Here is a 20,167-nt window from a genome sequence, read left to right on the forward strand (position 1 = left end):
TGGACTTCCATAAGGTATCTGTTGGATCTTTCATTTCACTGTGTTGCATTGAAGGCGCTGTCCAGCTCGCCGGTGGTGCTGAAAGTTTCTGCTCTGCGCCTACGACGGACTTAACCAAACAATTAAGAGATATTTCCGTTTTTTATGACATCCACAAGAAATATCCTTTAATTGTAAGATTATGCCCATCGAGAAATCTCGACTTCTTCCTCTTCTGAGCAGTTCTGGCGTAGTGGGGATAAGTGGTGCCCTGATACGCATTTGCAGACAGGTGATGCACAACCACTATGCTCCCACGAATAAAGACAAGTGAGTGGTGAATTTTGAGAAATCCATGAAACAAGCAGCTTTAACCAAACATCTGTGGCGTTCCCTATTGCCTAATGGTACCCCGGTAACTCCGACTGGTTGTTCCCCGGTGCACTCCGGCGTTTTGGCTTGTGTCACGTCTGCTTCTCCTCCATCAGCTATCGATGAGAAGGAGGGATCGCGGCATGGAGGGGGAAAAAAATCCTCCTTTTCCGTGCCACATCAGCTGCGCTCCGCTTCGCTTTCCTTACGCCTCGCCCGAAAAAAAAAAAAAAAAGCAAACTTCTCTCAAAGTGAACTGTTTCCACTTTTCGCCTCTTTGGTCACATCTGTGCGTCGGCTTTCGCCTCTCCAGTGAGAACTCTCGTCTGCTTCTTCGCTCTTTGCCCGCCACATCCTCCGGCTCGTGTTTTGACTATCAGCTCTTTGCGCGTCTTTCTCCGGCGAGTCCAAATCATTTCTCCCCGGCTCGTCGGGACGGCAGCAGAGTCGTGAAGTCTCCGCAATCACGTGATTGAGACAGTACTGAACATCGTGTTTATTTATTTATTTATTTCCCCTCCTCTCCTTGGTGTGTGTGTGTGTGTGTGGACCTCTCTCCGTGTGTAGTTGCAGGGGTGTCCCTCCTCCGTGTTTTTTTTTTTTTTATTCAGCTGCTTGCCATGCTTTAGACGCTGGAGCGCTGGGAGAGAGAAGCGGGAGTGAGAGAGAGGTGCGCCGGGTCTCTCTCTCGCGGGGCTGTACCTGTCTCCTCAGTCCTATACCTCGGGTCCCCATCGGTTCCTCCGTGTCCTTTTGCAGCTCACGTTCGTGCGGTTGGCTTGATTGTTTTGGTTTAGAGAAAGAGAGAAAGATAAAAAAAAGAAGGAAAAAAAAAACTAACAAGGGAATCATAAAAAAAAAAGAAAAAGATTTTACTCCTGTCTGGTTTGAAAGAAAAGAAGATCGTGGATTTGACATTTACTGACTGTATTTTCTTCTTCGGGCGCTCCGTTTTGGACAGTGCAGGACAGTTGGAGCCAAGCTTGGATGAGCCGCCTCGCTGAAACACCGAGATGGAGTTGCTGCTGATCTGCTTTTCCTTTTGGATATTGCACTGCAATCCAGCCAATGCGGACTCAATCATTCATATCGGTAAGCGTCCGATGAAACGGAATGCTGTTCGAGGCACTTGTAAAGGGAACAAAAGCTCAGCCAACACATCCGATTTTTAGTAAGAGGGCGGGATAAATAGTCTATTCAGAATGTCTCCCGTCTTTAAGACTATCAAACCAGTTAAAAAGTTGTTTTCTCTGAATGCCAGTGCCTCTCACGTCTAATCACAGATATTTTCTTTCTGCTGCCCACTATTTCGTATTAGGTGGTCTATTTTTTTTTTCAGCAGGTATTTCTGATCTCGTCGCTGCATTCGCCCTGGCTTCTGATCAAAAGCCATAAGCACATTCGGCCCCATACATTGCGCTCCGTCTGCATTCAAAACACGGATTACATTGAGCAGAGAGGCTGGCTTTAATTAAAGCTATGAGGAGATTGATGTCCAAAACACGCACATGCTCAGGCGCTTCTTCTTCGTCTTCGGATTTTATTTTTAGAGTCGACTACATCTTGTGCAGCCGACAAGCTTCAACTTTCACCGAAACGTGACTGCATTGTCAAATAACAGAGAGAGAGAGGGAGGGGGGGAGGGAGGGAGAGAGAGATGGAGAGAGAGAGAAGGGGGGCGTCGGGGGAGTTTTAGAGATGCAAAGGGGCATAAAGCCTCTTTGTACTCAAACTTCAAACCAGGGGTATGCAGAGATGGAGGCATCCTTTATCAGAGGACGTTCAAACAGATTCTCTTCAAACATCGCATCAAGCTTCATTTTTATCCAAACAAATAATTAGCATTAAATATTTGCATTTCCCTCTTTCCCAGATCAGATCACAGAGACCGGCCTTGTAATCTCAGATAAAAATGTCAATGTCACTATGATCAGATTTCTGGTCCGTCGCTGCTGCCGCTGCTTGCTCGCAGTTTACTGCAACAGTCTGGCAAGCAGCAGGTGCTCAGTCACTGGCTTAATACAGCAGCGGGACTCCATCCAGATGATACTGGCTGATGCTTCGCATAACGTTGTAGGGTACCCCAAATATAGTTCCTGAACACTCCCCCTTACCCCCACAGCCATTTCTGTGCAGTTTAAATCACAGCTGATATCATTTTGATAAACAGAGAAGGTGCAGACGTACTTCAGCCAGCAGCGTGTCTCTTGTGTGGAGGCCTATGATGCTCATTTGGTTGTGTGCAATTGATCTAATGAATGTTGGCTGCTGTGGATAATAAACTCAGTGCATCAAACATTGCAGTCTTAGCGTGAAGATGACTGAAATCAAGACAGATTTTACTAGAGATTTGCTAGTTTTGTGAGATAAATGCATTCTAAGCACATTGATAAATAGCATCAACAGGTCTTTGAATGAAACGGAATTACATCTTGTAGCTCTGACCTGTAAAGGCATGGATCATACCAGAGCGCTGAAGGTGTGCTGCGGTATTTGGTGTCTAGATAAGCAACAGATCCTTCAGATCTGGGCACCCTGACCTGTCTGCAGCCCCATACGGAACAAATGCGATGCATTGTGTATTCTGAAACCTTTTTTTTTTTTTTATCAGACTCAGCATGAACCTCTTCAGCAGTCTGAGCTACAGTGGCTCATCTGTTGGGACCTCGAGTGCATCAATGAGTCTTAGCCCTGACCCTGTTGTAGGTTCACCACTATTGCTTTCTTCTACCTTGCTTAATAGATAGTGAGCACTGTAAACTAGGAATATTCCTACAGAGTTGATAAAGATGCTCTAACCAGGTTGTTTAGCAAGCGCAATGTCACACCTGTCAGACTCACTTATTTCCCTATGCTTTCTCTTTTTTTGATGCATGGAACACGTCAACTTCAAGGAAGCAATGCTTGATTGCTGCCTGATATATTACCCACTAACAGGTGCAGTGAGGAAGAGATAATCAGCGTTTCTCACTTTTACTTATTGGTGGTCATAACGCTTTGTGTGAGAAGTGTAAATCTACTTCTTGCACACTCCGGTTCCACCATGAAATTTCTTTTAAATGTCTCACACAAATCTTTTGTTTCCCCATCAACAGGTGCCATATTTGAGGAAAACGCTGTCAAAGATGATGAGATTTTCCAACTCGCCATCTCAGACCTGAGTCTAAACGATGACATTCTGCAGAGTGAGAAAATCACCCACTCTGTGAAACTTATTGAACCCAACAACCCATTCCAGGCCGTGCAGGAAGGTAAGAAACCGTCCCAACCTCCCAGCAACATTGTTTCTAAATGACTTTGGTGACTTCTTTGATTGCCTAGGGCATCTTAGGAAAGTGATTTTTTTTTGCTTGAATGGGTCTTGTGTGAATCAAGCATTGTTGATTCTCTGTTATTTTGTTGATGAAAGTATCATATCTGATATATCCCTCAGAAAACAGCAGAAGAAGATGATTAAAGGTTCTCTGAGCGTTAGAGGGATGTTTGCGTGTAGCTTTGCCGAAGCAAGGTGTCTTCTGTGCTTGAAAAGCTAGGTGGAAGCATTGAGTTAGAGCACAGTAGCAGCAAGATAAGGTTATGAACAAAAAAAAAAAAAATATTTGAAGATGATCAAATGTTGCTTCAGCACTATGCTACTGAAAAGGAGGGAAGTATTGCTGGCTTGCTCTGCCTCTTTGAATAATGAGTGTCGCTGTCTTGTTCACTTCCACAATCACTCTGCTTCTCCTTTTTACATTTTTGCTTGAGATTTTTTTTTTCTCTCTCATTTGGCTTCCACATATTGCTGGCTGGTGTACACCCACACATATCTCTCTCACACACACAAAAAATATATAATTTTTTTTTTTTTTTTTTATCAGGTTCTGCCAAGGTCATCTTTCTCAGACATTAAAAGATGGTCCTGTTGACTGCAAAAAAGTAATTAAAAATCTTCCACTAAAATGAATCATTAAGACTTTAATAGGTTCCCGGGGACCTTCAAAAGCTGTTTATGTCCCCTACACTTCCTCACAGAGTCTGTACTTTTGTCCCCTGTTGCACAAAGGCCTTGATGAGTCATTGCTATTCACAGTACTCCTGACAAGCAGAAAAACTGATAATATGTCTTGGCTTTTGTTATGATCATTCCACTGTCATTTAGCTCTAGTGTTAAACACTGTCTGGGAAATATAGTGGTCGTATTCACATTGTGTTCGTAATGTGTAGCAGACTCACATTTGATTTGTTTAAGCAGCATGCATCCGTTTCAAAACTTTCTCATTTCAATTATGTCTTGGCTTGTAGTTCATTATAGTTACGTCTGTTTCCCATTGAGAAATCTATAAAAAAAAGTGTGCAGTAAAAAAAAAAGAAAAAGAAAAAAGAGGTGGGCATGAGGCAGCCAAGCAGGCAGCCAAAAGTTACCAAAGAGTGATAACTTCTCGTAAAGCACTTCAAAGTCGGTCACTGATACATTACGCAATGGCTGTCAAAGAAGAGAGCGGAGATAGGGAAACCTCAAGCTCATAAGGTGAGGATTAATGAGGTAATTTGTCCAACGAGATGGAGGAAGTTTAAACAAAATGCTGCCTGAGTGCAGTAGCTTGGAGATCTAATGAACTAGCACCCTTGCTAGTGATTTAAAACCCCTGTTACAATCTCCCAGTCTGTCTGGAATTTACCACAGTGACAAAACATTGTTCCCCTCATGCACATCGGTGTGTGCCAGCACATTTCTGCCAACGACAATAACGTTACTTTTATTGATGAGGCATGGGACGACAGTCTGACTTTACACACAGTATCAGACCTTGTTTTAGTCACGAAGGTTTAGCTGCACTGCAGCAATGTAGTGGCCATGGGTGTAAGAGACACGGTGTACGCATGGGACATGTCTCACGCACTTCCCGCATCTGTGCCATCTGTCCCCTGCACTTTGTTCAGCCGTTACAACAGTTTAATCCATTATTCATTGGTATATAGTTTAAAGAACTAAAGCCAGTCCCCCCGATGCTGTACTTCGGCTTTTAGTCATTAGGTGGTTCTTTAGACACTTAGGAGAGGTGTCAGAGGATTATAAATCACTCAGTAGACCTTTGAAAAATTTGTCCCCCTCACTTTTGAGATGACTGTAACGCCCCTGGTAGTTGTCAAAATGTTGTTTTAAAACCACTTTCTGTAAGTCAGTTCATAGCTCTCACAACAATGTTCTCACACTCAGACAGTGAGAAAATAAATAAATCGCTGCTGCAGCTAATCCTGGCAGGCAAAAACGCAGAAGTTTCGCTTGGAGAGGCCACTTATTCACTCATTGTAATAGCATGATCTGTAGACATCAGCGGGTGGTTTGGACTGAAACAGAACACATAAAAAACAAACCAAAAAAAACGGAAAAATTGGTACTTAAAAGACTTCACGTTCCAACACTACACCTGCCGTCCCCTTGATGCACGGGTAGCTGGCTGTGCTAAGGCCATGGTTAACAGTTGTTGTATTAAGCACCATGTCCCAGTCCCAGAGTGTTGGATTGTTCCTTTCCTTGAAGCCAAGGCTTAACTTATCTGACTTGCAAACTCATGACAATCAAACTTAGTGGCCAGCAGATTGTTTGTCATTTGTTCTTTAAATGAATTAACTCAGCAGTGGTGAACGAGGGACTTCTACGCATGTTGAAGAATCCATATAGCTCAATCTGATCATCGTAACAAGGATTTCTACTAACATTTTGCTTTAACAACGGACAGCGTGCAAAGTCTTCAGAAGTTCCCGATGGTGCTTTTTGTCATTGTTGTTTGTTGCTTTTGAAAATGACTCTGCATTTTCTGATTGAACTTCCCTTTGTCAGTCTTGATTGGATATCATTTAATGGGCTTAATTACTGTTTACAGCTATGCCCCCGATAATCAAACATTCACAGAAGCGAATGATTTGGAGCGAAGGAGTATGTGTGTGTGTGTGTCTGTGTGACGGTGGGCTTCGGCTTTAAGAGAGGAGGGGGAATAATGTGCAGCCGATGATGTGAGGATCGATGGGCGGCCTCAAATTCTTGCACCAGAGGCAAGGCAGACTGGAGAGTGTTGAGTGACAATGGGGATAAGTTAACCTTTTTGCTATGCTCTTTTGTTCAGTGCCATCCCTCTGTGAGTAGCAGTCAGGACCTTGCCATAGACTGGAGAGGGAAGGAAGAAGAAGAGGATGGACATGGGCACACTGGGGAGGGGTAGGAGGGTGAGCGGAATGAGGATGAGATGGCAGAAGTAGAAGATGCAGAAAGGAAAAGGGAGGAAATTAGATTAAGGCGGGGAGTAGCAAGGAGACAAATAATAGAGATGAATTAGGAATGGTTCACACAATCCACAGTTCGGTTCGGTTCATGGTTTCATGGTTACAGCCTTCTATTTGGTTCCCCTTTTTATTCCGTTTTTTTGTCAACATTCCATTAGTACCATTCATCAGCAATAGATAATCCACCATTTACCCTTTTTAAAATGTCAGCTATTCTCGTGGAATTTAAAACGTAGTCGTGCAAAAACGGGAGAGGCAGTTTGGTATTAGGCTCAACACTGTGTGGCAGCGATGACAGTGACAGTATTAGCGTGAATTGATTTTTTTTTTTTTTTTTTTTGTACAGTGAACAGAGAAGCATTGCTGATTTGATATGACAACTCTTTAAGAAGTTCTCATCTCTCTTCATAATGTTCAGAAATGAGCCTGTTGCTTCTTAGTACCATCTGGAAGCAAGACGATTTTCACTGCAGCTTTATTCACATGTTGAAGTTTTAAATTATTTATAGCTGCATACAGCTGCATACATGGTTAGATTATAAAACATCTCAAGCTTTGAACACCTTCCAGAGCACTTAGATCTATCGTATGTGATATCGGGCCGACCGACCAAAATGGAATGAGGCGCATTAATCAGAGGAACAGCCAAGAGGCCCAGGGTAACTACAGGAACTGCAGAGATCCACAACTCAGGTGGGAGAATCTGTTCACAGAATAGTTGATATGTGTCTACACACCTTTACTTCATTTATTAGTGGCAATAAAAGAACATTGTTCAATGAAAGACATGAGATGTCCTGTGTTAGGTTTGCCACAAGCCATGTTAGGGACCCAGCACACTGATGGAATAAGGTGCTCTGTTCAGGATATAACTTTTTGGACTAAATGTTAAACTCAACGCTTAGCAATAATAATAATAATAATAATAATAATAATAATAATAATAATAATAATAATAATAATAATAATAATAATAATAATAATAATAATAATTGTTATTATAATAATAATAATAGGGTGGGTCAATATAAGTTCCTTTATCCTCCCAACCATTGAACATATACACCAATATTTTGATAAACTTTTTATTATTATCTTGTTGCTTATTACTTCTTCCACATCTTTTTTTAATATTCTGCATAAGTTGTTACATATTCAAATAAAAAAAATGAGGCGATGGATGAATTGCAATTAAGCACAATACCGAATGAAAACACGTTAGACATAAATAAAGACTTAAAAGGGGGATATTGGTTGATCTTCCAGAAGTACATGACCCAAAAACACAGGCAGGTCTCTGATTGAAGAGTTTAGATCAGAGGTTTTCAGCTGTAGTGTTCAAGACCTTCTCACTGTATGGTTTTGCATTTATTTATTTATTCATTTATTTTATAATTTTTTGCATGTGTCCCTTCTCTAAACTGGGATTTATCTGATGTCTCTGTCTTGTGCTCTTTAAAAGCCTTACAGGTGCATTCTAGACTGAATGGATTTGCTCAAGTCCCCTATTAATTAAATGGATAAAACTTCTGTTATAATAATCCAGCCATAAAGGGGAAAAAAACATCAATGATCATCTCCAGCTCTGTCAATTCCAGACTTTGAAGCTTAAAGATACTTCAGTGACTGTCCTGCATTGCTTCACAGTAAAGTGGCAGCTCTGCGCTACTCGTGCCTCATCCCTCTGGGCATCAAATATCTTTTTCCGCTTTTTCACATTTGATCTTGGACTTTTCCTCTTTCTTTTCTCCTTGACTTGGTCAGCTCCATCGCTTCGCCTTGTTTGCTCATTGCGTCCATGCTCAATATCGTACTTCTGTCACATGTCACAATCTTGTTGTGGTAAATATACCCAACATATACCCTCTTTGTTTACTAAAAAACAAAGCAAAAACAAAGTGTAAAACATATAATATGCCAACAGGCGGTTGTGCTTGTGGTGAAGAGAGAGTTGAGCCAAAAGGCGAAGCTCTCGATTTACCGGTCGATCTATGTTCCTACCCTCATCTATGGTCACAAGCTTTGGGTCGTGACCGAAAGAATGAGATCCCGGATACAAGCGGCTGAAATGAGTTTTCTCCGTAGTGTGTCTGGGCTCTCCCTTAGAGATAGGGTGAGGAGCTCAGTCATCCGGGGAGGACTCAGAGTAGAGCTGCTGCTCCTCCACGTCGAGAGGAGCCAGTTGAGGTGGCTCGGGCATCTGGTTAGGATGCCTCCTGGATGCCTCCCTGGAGAGGTGTTCCGGGCACGTCCCACCGGGAGGAGGCCCAGAGGGGAGACCCAGGACACGCTGGAGGGACTATGTCTCCCGGCTGGCCTGGGAACGCCTTGGGATTCCCCCGGAGGAGTTGGCCCAAGTGGCTGGGGAGAGGGACGTCTGGGCCTCCCTACTGAAGCTGCTGCCCCCGCGACCCTGACCCCAGATAAGCGGAAGAAGACGGACGGACGGACGGATGCCAACAGGCTGTGATCATTTAAAAGGAAACCCTTTCTATGCAACCGTGGTGAGCTATTGGCCTAGAAATTCATAAAGTCATAGTAAGCGACTAAGCCCCTTTAAACAACTTGCTGTTTTTAATCAGTAACCCCTGTTGGTTCTGTGGAAGAGCCAACATACTGAAATGGTCGCTGCTTGCACGAACAACCTGCATTGCTTGCTTGTGTTAACGTGGATGTGGCATGCAGCAAGGACAACAGTACAACGTCATATGGGCTCATTGAGCCGCCATGACACCGATTTATTTACACCGCAAACTATGGCTGGAACAGGACTAGAGTTTTATGATTTACTTAAATGATTTCTATCCACCACTCTTTTACCTTCGTCACCATAGGGAGCACAAAATGCACCTCTCACCATTCTCAACCTGGCTGCAACACTCTGCTCTCCACTGGTGCAAGGCTATTTTTGCTAATGCACTGAACCGAGTAGTGCACACATGCCGCAAACCGATTCAAGCTCACTGAACGGTTTTCATTTTTATTTTTTTTTAACGAACCGTTCCACCCTACCATAAACCCAAATACAAGAAAAAAACAAACCAAAAAAAAAAGAAAAGAAAAACAATCATGAATACGGGTGAATGAAGGAAGGAGTGATAGCGAGGTGGTAAGGAAAATTTGCCAGGAGTCATTGCAGTGTCATCCTTGCCCTTACTCAGCTCACTTTGTCCTTGTGATAGTGGAACATGTATTAATGAGCATGTCATACAGACACTATGCACACAAAAAACACTAACCTTTTCAGTCCGCCCACGTTTCTTATCTTTTTCAGGTGACAGCTCAAGGCTGGAAACATATACTGTCCGACCACACATACTAGCATATATGGTCCTATTTATAAAGCATTCTTTCCATCTGGTAACAACAAAGATGCCAGTTTCAACATCACCAGCAAAAACTCTGAGAAATGTGGCCCTTATGAGTATTGATGCTGTCACCTGCTCTGAGGTTTTCTCATCAGCTATCGATGCTGTCATGAGGGAAAAAAGAAATCACTGAATGTAAAGCAGCAGTGGAAATGATAAAGTGAGCAGAACACTTTGCTTTTAGATTATATGTAATGCTATAATATTCTCTGAGAGACAAGTAGAAGTGAGCTAATGTGGTTTTGTAGAATATCCTGAAAAAGTGACATGGAATTCAGATAACTAATGAAACCTGCCAGACACTGTTGCAGACAAAACATGCATGTCAAATCTAAATGTTTTTGTAAAAAAAGAAAAAGAAAAAAAGAATCCAGAGCAATGTTGTTGTGTGAAAGAGACATCTTCTTCAATGTTTTTTGCTACAACATATAGTTTTAGCTCAGATTATTATATCCTGAAACAGTGAAGGATTCGACAATGCATTTTTTTATTTAATTATTTTTTTTATTATAGGACTTTAGGCTCTCTAGGATCCTTTTTAAGCTTCTGTGGATGTTGGCTACTTTATCAGTCAGTTTCACTCCAGCACCAGTCCTTTTCCAGAAAAGGTCTTTTAGTTTGTTACCAAATCTTTTTACAAAAAGGTAAGGTAACAATAAATAAATCAATAAATAAATATATTTAAAGTCAGATCTTTAAGCATCTGCATTCTGTCATACATTCACATATTTCCTTTGTCATTGGAAATAGCAAACAACCATTAGTCCTGTATTTTAGTGCCAACAAGGTGATTCCTATTAAAGTTGTCACCTTACCGAATCACAAATGAACTTAAACCTAAATTTGAGAAAAATGTTCTACATCGGGTAGATTTCCATTTTGCCTTGTTGGTTTGAGGCTGAGAGTTTGACCATAGAAGGCCATAAAAAATACTGGTAGGGATGTAACAAGATTTTGCAACAATAAAACATGATGTATATTTCTTTATCCAGTTACAGTTATCTGGTAAAATAGGTGTAAGCTTTTTTTTTTTTTTTTTTACCAAAAACTAGGGCTTTTCAAACGGTTTCAAAAGTTTGAGAATCTCATTTTGATGTATTAAAAGAAGCTCTTCAGTTGACCTGTTTACATAGATACCTGTTGGAACTGCTCCTGGTGCTGGCTCAAAACACTTAGCTACATAAGCATTATGAAGTAGCCCTGAACACAAAGGTGAACCGTGGTAGTGTAACAAATATGAAAGTCAGAAAATAATCTACTCATCAGCTGGTATCAAAGAAATTAGCATCTAGTTTAAATTTCAGGGCTACTATAGGGCTGCTCCACTTTTTCTTTTAAATAAATCTGGAATGTATTTGGTCATTTGTAGCTCAAAATTGAAAACACCTTTGGTTAAACCGTAACTGAATAACTATGCTTCGCGAAGATTCTTTCAAACTAAGTTTGACATTGTTAGAATTTCGACTATTTTTGTGAAAACAACAATCTAACTTTTAAATGCTTTTTCGGCATTAGGACCACTGTAGACAAACCACTGAGAAAAACATAAAAACAACAAAATATGGACGACTCAAACCCGGATTAAATAATTTTTCTTACTCCTTCTTTAAAACACACCTTGTGACTTGTTAGACCTTTACAGTTGTTTGTAGAAACATTTTGATGTAACATCACCAAATATTGGGGATTCTTGTTTGTATATAAAAATCTGGTCTCATGAGCTAAATGCATGAACTGCCCAAATACTCACTACCTCTTAGCAAGAGATCAGCAAGAACTATTCCTTACACGCTAAAGGAAAACTTGTAGGCTCCCTCCTTTCTGATCCTTAAATATCTGTAAATTTTCACCCAGCACCAAAGTGATACAGTTAGGCCCTCATATGAACAGCTAGTGATGCTAGAAATAGCAACAGAGAGTGGGAGCGCAATGAAACCAATCAAATTGCTTGACATACATTACACAGGGGCTTTAAGTGTCTGTGCAAATGGCCTTCAAGCTACTGAAAACTGCCTTTGCGGCAGGGATTTTGAAATCTATTTTTGCCCACATTATTTTCAGAAGCCCCTGCAGGTTTTCATTGCATCTAAAACAAAGCAGTAAAGTAGGTGGGAAAACATTTCCATCTGGCCCCAGTTGGCTTCCTGCACCTTCAGCATGCAGTGAATTGTTGAGTGCTCCGTCCCACTGAGTCCACTTCTAAAGCTATGCCACCAGTGACGGACAATTTCTTCTGACCCTTGCCAAGGTAATGTCAAGGAGGATTTAATTTTTCTGCCCTTTAGACCCCTGAAAGCCAATAGTCTTTGAGGAGCTTGGAGTGCAGTCCTCTTTTTTTTCTTTTTTCTCTTACCCTCCTTCTGAATCAATTTGTAATGGAAAGAAATGCTGAAATAATGGTTCCTTTGAAGGTTTTGACATGCATAATATTATCTCTTCCATCTGATCTTCTTTTTAGGACAACTCATTACTGGCTGAGCTCCGTATCTGATATAATGCTGCCCCCTCACTATTATTGTCCTGGCGGAAAAAAAAAAAATGCTGTGCAAATCTCATTAATGGATTTGTTTGTCTTTTTATGTCTTTCTACTGGCTCTACACACAGGGAGGATGATCAGGTCATTTACCAGGCCCTGTTAATTACCCAGCTGTAGTTTTAATACGTCATAAGCTCTTCATTGAACTGCATAAAGGCTACATAGTACCTTAATCTGCTTAGTGATGTTGCAGCAGAAGTATTCCTTCCATTTAATCCGTTCGCAGTGCTGGGGTCGTTCGCACAGAATGATGTAGAGGCAAACTTTAGTTTTATTTTAAAGATCCATAGAGGTAGTGCAGAAGACATGGATTAGAAATGCAGTTTACCGCGACTCAGAGCCTTGCAAAAGTATTCACACCCCAGTTAATGTTTTCACACTTTCTTACCCTACCAACCACAATGCAACCATGGGGCGGAGTTGGGGTGGGGGGTGTTGGATATACCAACAACAACAAAGCAAACAATTATTAAGTGACAGAAAAGTGATGAATGTCTTTTAACATTTTGAAACCAACAAAACTATCAGAATTTCTTTTACTCAATATGTCGTCATCACTCTTTACTCTCATACCGCTATTTAAATTCCTCTCCAACCGACGTCCCTTTAAAGTAATTGAACTAAGTGAAATGATTAGTGTACAACCCACTGCGAGCAAATTGTAGTGCAATTTAATCTAAGTATAAATCCAGCTGTTCTGGAAAGGTCTCGGGGGATTGCTCGGAGAACATTAGTGAACTAACACCACCATGAAGAGCGAGGAACCCACCATACAGGTCAGGAGTAAAGTTGTGAAGAAGTTTGAAGTAGGGTTAGGTTATGAAACAATATTCTAAGCTTTGAAGCTTTAAACCTCCAACAGAGCATCTAAACTGACATGCCGGGCAAGAAAAGCATGATCGGAGAAGTTACCAGAGCCTCGGATAATTCGGGAATTTGTCAATAAGGTAACTATTGGCTGTGCAATCCATAAATCTGGGCTATAAGGAAGTCATTGTAAGAAGTATTTTTTAAAGTTTGCCCAAAGACGCAGCAAAGATCTGAAAGAAAAGAAGTTCTGGCCAGATGAGATCAATGTTGACATTTTTGACATGCATAAAAAATGCTGTGGTGGAGGAAAAGTAACTCTGGACTCCATGGGGGAAACACAGTCCTGACACAGTGGAACGTGGCAGTAGCAGGATCATGGCGTGCAAGTTTCTTTTCTTTCAACAGGGACAGAGAAGCTGGTCAAAAGTAATGGGCAATCATGGAAGAAAACCTTTTAGAGGCTGCAAAAGACTCGAGAGAGGAGCAGAGGTTCACCTTTCAGCACGACGACGAGCCCTAAACATGCAGCCAGGGCTACAAAGGGAAGGTTTAGATCAAAGCGTATTTATTCCTTAGAATGGCCTCCGTCACAGCCTGACCTAGATCCAAATTAGATCTTTTTGTTTAATTTAACCTTTTCCTGTCTTTGGGAGCAAGGGGGAATGTTTCAAAGTAGTTTCCAACAAAAGTAACAAAATTGTGAAAACTTCAAGCGGTGGTCAATTGATCTTAAAAAAAGCAAAAGTAACGACGAAGTACAGTTTGCTTAAATGAAATGTGGGTATTTTGATATTTCAGACTAATATCTTGCATATGCCTAAAGAAATAAGATTATGTTCACTTTTCATATTTATGGTAAAATATAAAAGACAGCATTATTTTATTTTATTTTGTGTTCATGTATTGTGGTAGTTTTCAATCTTTTTAATGTCCCAACTTACAATATATTCTGCACTATATTCTTAGAGTTAATGCTTAACTTGTATTTTAGTTTTCATATTTCTGCACCTCCAAAAGAACTTGTGGCTCTAAATAGTTTGGCCTTTTTCTTTGTTGTAAAAAAGGTCATCTTGAATTTAGTGATATGCGAACACAAGCTTAGTATCAGTGCTTCTCCTCCTCGGGCTGATATATTTAGCATTATATTGAGTCATCCTGTAGGATCTGAGCCTCTGATTAGAGTCACATATGCCAACATTCCCATCGGCTTTGGGTGGATTTTTGTTTTCATTCCATTTATTGAGCTGCACGGCAATAAAGAATATATGATTTAAGGAGCTTGGATGGCATATTGTTTCATTTAATATGTTTGTGTGAGAACTCTGTTTTGTGCGTTATGGGGCAGTGCATTTATTGCTGTGATATATTGGTTCCCCGCTCATTTCTCACCGTTTATTATTGATATTGACATTTTTTGTTCTTTATTCTTTATATACCTTCCACTTTACTGTAAAGAAAAAATGCTTTTGTTGCACAGGCAACATTTTACTCCCATAACACTAGTCGGAACAGTTCCACAGAAAGTGCACCGTTATACCGGTTATGTTCACACTATACAACATACTGTAGATGACTCAGGGGGGGATCTTTATCACCTGCAGGCTTTTGTAATCGCTTCAAAAAATATACATTCCGACTGTCTTTTACTTAGATTAGCTGGAGTCAGTGATGCCTGAGCAGCTGACACAGAGAGCGAGAGAGAGCAGAATAAGGAAGAGAAGTGAAACATAAAGGTCAGGGCTTGAAGGCTGGATCTGTTTCTTAAGGATTCAGCTTTTCTGCTTTGAGCTGTACAGGATCCGCTGTCGGTACTTTTGTCCAATGGAGAAACACCTCTGTGTCACATAGTCTCAGCAACTCCAACAGATTATCTATATATATATATATATATATATATATATATATATATATATATATATATATATGTGTGTGTGTGTGTGTGTGTGTGTGTTAACAAGAGTGAAAGCCTTTCGAACAAACATTAACTTTAGAGTGCGATAATTTGTTATTTTCTACAAATGCATAATTTAATTCAAATGCCACTTCCGATTTTCATCACTAAATAAATTATGTGCCGGATGCTAAATGTCACTGCATGCTGTGGTTTAACAGTTAGTTAGGAGATACTATTCAGTGGTGTATTTCCGTTTTGTGTTAATAAAGACTCGAGTGGCATTTGAATTAAAACGTGTTCAAAATAATGCGCTTCAGATGGAGTTTTGATTCCAAGATCCCACGCCATGATAGTATCAGCTGTTGATGGAGAAGTTGAAACAAAAAGTGGCAATCAACGTTTTCAGAACTTCAGCTGGTATCAGTTTGCTAAAACTCTTGAAAATGTCCTTCATATTGGTTTCTGTTCGTGTTTGCCACTTGTAAAATACGTAAATACTGTATTCTTGTATTATCTTTAATAGTTGTGTGATTTCCCAGTGCCGTGGCAATGCATGCATTCTGCCTTTAATTTATTTCTTCTTCCCTCGGGTGTTGTCTGGAATGATAGCTTTGTTTTAGGCTTGAACTGGGCACTAATTTTAATTTGTATGAAAATGTATGTTTTACAAAAACAATTGCCAAAAAAAAGCAAGGTCTCTTTCACTCTATACTTGTTCTGATTTTGGAAGTAGTAATAGCCGACAACAAGTCTAACACTGTTTTCCACAATGTGCAAACACTACTTTATCGAATGTAAACAATACTGAGGTCCACATCTCTTTAAAAACTAAAGTGTCTCTATCAATCTTTCGTTTTTTTAGCATGAGCAGCAATTTTATGAGCTAACTCCCACTGTCTCTATTTACCAACACAGAGCCTGCTTACAGTGGTGCACAGACAGAGGATGTCTTGTGTGGTCCTCTTTCAGGAAACAAAAATGCAATCTTCAAAATAAAAGCTGGTATTTCAAAACAATAAAAAACTGTATATTTGGACTTCTGGGCGGATTTTACCCATCATGCATGACCATTTTAAAATGTCATTTTATCTGGTTCAGGGGACCTAAAAGGCTCTGGGCTAAAAAAAAAAAAAAAAAAAAAAAAAACATGCACAGGTGGTATAGTCTGAATTGAATGCTTGTACATGATGGGGGTCACTGGTAGGAGTCATTATAAGTCTGGTGGTCGATCTTAGCAGCAGCTGCATCTGATAGAGCGAAAAATAATCCTGCAGTTACTTGAAAATCATTTTAATGAAATGTTCTGACCAGACTTTGTGGTTATAAAACAATGTGGCTGATTAATTTTTACTTTGTTTAACCAGGGAAGACACATTTACAAGGAAGACCCCGACGAAAACAGCATTTAAAGACATTACACACAGAATTTGTACAGACTGTGAAACATCAGTGATTCCAAAAATATAAATAAAAATAAAAAAATAGTCCAATATAATATTCAACAGTGTGGTCACATAATTCTTCAATCAAACCATTTGGATCCAGATCGTTGTGTCATGATTTAGGTTTGTGTTTGCTTGTTTTGGACTTTTCCGGACTTGTTTAGAGTCAGCTCTGTTACCTCTCAGCCTCAGAAACCCTCCAATCAGCTCAGTCCACTCCTCAGTCACCAGTCATCAGCCCAGACCAGCTCCACCTGCTGCCACCAATCAGTCCCTACTCTGCTCACCTGTTCCCCAGCCTTTATTTACCTGCCTCACTCACTCACTGCCGGATTGTCTCGTCTCCTACCTTTAAAAAAATAGTCTGTCTTGGCTGGATTTCTGGTTCACAGCTACAAACATGACACTTTGTTTAAAATGCTAAGCATTTATTTATGTAAATTCACTCAAAGAAAAGAGTTCCTTATAGTTCATTCTGGAGCCGCATTTGAAGACCTTAATTGAAAGATACTTGAGGTAAAAATTTGTTCATTCCTGTTTCCTTCTTCACAAACTGCTTCCATGTGTTCTGTTGTTGCCAAATTGTTCAGTAATGCCTGCAATGTGCTTCACTGCTCGAACGCTTTGCTCCAGACACGCAATTACACCTTTTCAGGATGACTTTGATTAGAAATGGGAATAAACATGAAGATGATAAAATAATGAAATAAAACTAAAAAGAAGACAAATATTAATGTATTTCAAAGAGCTTTGATCAGTCGCCTAATACACTATGTGAGTTCACAAGAGGTATGCACACTCTTAAATATTAATACATAGTATAATGTGGGTTTCCATCCATCCATTCGTCCATTGCACTACATGTTACCAGCCCATCAAAAGGCTTCAAAGAGTCCTCAAAGGCAGCATGAGGGCACTGCATTGCAGTTATTTTGTCCCTCTTCTCTGATGCAATCAGAATTACTTTATTGTTCTAATTAGAAACACTGGCAGTCATGTTGTGCCTTTGTTAGTTTATGTATTCATTACACTCCCCATGTTGCCTCACCGGCAGGCTGCTAAAAGCTGACTTCAAAGTATTTTCCCTGCTTTTCATGCTGCCATCTTTGATTGAGGACCCTCAGAGGAGGGTCATTGTGTGAGGGGATGACTGATGGTCTCTGTAAAGGATGATGTCTGTCTGTCTCTTAAAAAACCCAATATAATAATAAAAAATGTTACATTTTGAACGAGCCTAGTGCATCAAAATGCTCCGAGATGTGTGAGTGTTTGTTCGTCCACCATCCATCTTGTGCGCGGGATTACAGAATCAGGCATCGAAGGATGGTAATGGGGTCATTTTACACTGTCAGCCGCTGACTTCCAAACAAACAGGCCAAATGTATCCGGCCTGCGTCCTATAATTGTCATTTGAAAGATATTTAGCACCCGCATTGATTTCTTTACTATGACATCAGCATCCAGTGTGTGACAGCCAGAAGACAAAAAAAAAAAAAAACAACTGATGTTTGTCAGAACACCTGTTTACACGCCACTCATAACTCAGCAGGCCGCTTGTTACACCTGCGCGTCAACACAAGACCTGTGTTTTCCCCTCGTGAAGGTCTCTCCGCCCCATGTCTTATTCATGTTCCCGCCATCTTTTGTGTGACAGATTTATAACGAGCTGCTGAGGATGCTGTGACAGATGTTAGCGCTTCGCTATGACCCTAGACAGCCCCAACCACCACTGGGGACTGGCCATCAATACCACTCCACCTGTTAGGGCAGGAGAGACTGACAGATAGTTACGCATGAAGAGCGAGAGAGGGTGGAGGTGGTGGCCTGTGGGATGTGTCCTGTACGATCAGATTGATGCTGATGAGGCCCGTGGCCTCTGTCCGATGTGATGATCCACAGTCCCCCATGATGCGAGCATCGCTTTCTCTTTGTACGCACTATTATGCTGTTCTGTTATTGAGCTTCCTAAAGTGTGCTGAAATGACATAGATGGCGTGGAGAGGGAGGTGGAGTGGGTGTATAAATGCAGGGAGAGGATTTGTTTGTTTGTGCATCGTGCTATGAATATGGTGCGTGTTTGCACGCTGTAATAAGTGAGCGCCTCTGGTGCTTTCGCAGATGCAGTTTGTGGGTTTGTCTGAAAATTGGTTTTGTGGTTCTGATGAGAGGTACTAAACCACTTTGGTAACAGAGAGCTTGTAACTCCTTCTTTCACTCACTGCTGACTCGCTCAGGGGGAAGTGTGCATAATTTACTACCCACCACCTGTACTATTGGCTGCAAGAAGACTTCATTCCAGGACGCAGGACAAAGAGCAGAAAATCAGTCTGGGCAAATCCCATTAGAGACTAAACAGGAGTCAGCCCCAAAAAAAAAAAAAAAAATAGAATGCAGTGCAGCTTTATGCAATGGTGCATTCTTTTGCAGACACATGGAGGAGAAGGAGAAGGAGGCGGAGGAGGAGGGACGGAAAGTTTGGGGGGTTTAGGAATTTGAGGGATTAAAGTGGGGGCCTTGGTGAGAGTAGATGCGGGGAAGAAGGGTGAACCTGACAGTGAGGGTGATAGAAATGGCTAAAGGCTGATAAAAAATATGGGGCCTGTTAAATTGTCATAGAGCTCAAGATGAGCAAAGTCATTTAAAACTGCAGAGTCGGCTTGCTTGCCTCATTGACAAAGCGAAGCTAACAGTACACAGGAGCCATTGTTTGTATTGCAGCCACAGATCCGAACGCCAAGTTGGGACCATCTGTCACAGGAATCCTTTCCTGGTCTTCCACTCGGTCTTTCTGTCTCTCTCACATTGCTGCAGGCCTTCCACCCTGCCTAGGGAAAAGGGTTACCATCCAAAGACGAGGCTAAGCTATTATGTAAGCTCTCGCTTAGTGAAATCTAAACCCAGCTTTAACCCCTCTCGGGATCACTTGAATGTGCGGGGTAAATATGCAGGCATCAGTCAAAACTGGGTCAAATGTGCATCCAAATATATGCACATCTAAGACTTTTACCTGAATATGTTACCTTTATCAGATATACTGCTAATACACCAATTTATTACTGCTAAAATGCTGTTGATTGTAAATACAGAAATTAACTTCTCTTGCTAATTGGCATATAATGACAAAAAGAGCACATGGAAACACTTACAGTGGTGGAAAATGTCAGAAGATAGCAGATGCTCTAGATTTGTTGGATTTGCTTCAGAAATGAGCAGAATATTTAGTGGTATGATGTGTGATCTATGTCCAGTTTGCTTTTACAGGCAGACAAAAAAATGACTTTAGGAGTATTCTTAGCAAATGGCTCTGATGGATACACAGTCAGACTTCATAAACTCTTTGTAAGGCAAGTTGTAATTATTGGGCTTTAATTACTGTTGGAACAAGTCTGCAGAGTCCAGTGAGAGAATTTAATGGATCCACGTTTTAACCTTTTATAATCTCATTGTTGTTTAATAAGTTGGCCTCATTTTGCAGAGGCATTCCATGTCACTGCAACAAAA

General features: G+C 40.8%; 1 protein-coding gene across 3 annotated transcripts in view; it reads left to right on the forward strand.

The window, feature by feature from the left end:
- Positions 1–443: 443 nt before the first annotated feature.
- grid1a (glutamate receptor, ionotropic, delta 1a) overlaps positions 444–20,167 on the forward strand; it is a 347,515-nt gene continuing 327,791 nt past the window's right edge. The window contains exons 1-2 of one of the 3 annotated variants that reach the window (XM_036126094.1): positions 444–1,443; positions 3,447–3,602. In XM_036126094.1, the coding sequence (XP_035981987.1) occupies positions 1,365–1,443; positions 3,447–3,602 (235 nt within the window). In that variant the 5' untranslated portion in view covers positions 444–1,364. The remainder of the gene's footprint in view (positions 1,444–3,446; positions 3,603–20,167) is intronic. The other 2 variants (XM_036126093.1, XM_036126092.1) reach the window with 2 other exon arrangements.

The sequence above is a fragment of the Fundulus heteroclitus genome, chromosome 22 (genome assembly GCF_011125445.2).
Source record: "Fundulus heteroclitus isolate FHET01 chromosome 22, MU-UCD_Fhet_4.1, whole genome shotgun sequence".
Lineage (NCBI taxonomy): Eukaryota > Metazoa > Chordata > Actinopteri > Cyprinodontiformes > Fundulidae > Fundulus > Fundulus heteroclitus.